The sequence below is a fragment of the Penaeus monodon genome, chromosome 23, assembly GCF_015228065.2.
Source record: "Penaeus monodon isolate SGIC_2016 chromosome 23, NSTDA_Pmon_1, whole genome shotgun sequence".
In the NCBI taxonomy this organism is placed as follows: domain Eukaryota; kingdom Metazoa; phylum Arthropoda; class Malacostraca; order Decapoda; family Penaeidae; genus Penaeus; species Penaeus monodon.
The window spans coordinates 43,940,953-43,941,230 of NC_051408.1; the positions used below are offsets into that span (position 1 = coordinate 43,940,953).

Genomic DNA, 278 nt, shown 5'->3' on the forward strand with positions numbered 1-278 from the left:
CACACCAAGCAGGAGCGAAGTGACCTTCCTCACAACCGCAGGGTCCGCCAAAGCCAAGCGTCCTTCTCCCTCCGCAGAGGCTCCCGGCGCCGCGCAGGCTGGACCAGCCGCGCTTGGCCGTGGCGGACGCCGACCGGATCCGCTTTAACTCCACCTGGCATGGCTACACCAAGCCGATTATCATGTTCAAGCCTCTGGGTAGGCTGGGCAACGTCATGGGCGTCTATGCGTCAGTGTGGGCCGTGGGAAGGGCGTATGACGTGAGTGCTTGAGGCTTT

General features: G+C 63.3%; 1 protein-coding gene across 1 annotated transcript in view; it reads left to right on the plus strand.

The window, feature by feature from the left end:
- Positions 1 to 278, plus strand: part of LOC119588325 — an 11,407-nt gene that overhangs the window by 1,932 nt on the left and 9,197 nt on the right. The window contains exon 3 of the mRNA XM_037937015.1: positions 42 to 260. Within this exon, the coding sequence (XP_037792943.1) occupies positions 42 to 260 (219 nt within the window). The remainder of the gene's footprint in view (positions 1 to 41; positions 261 to 278) is intronic.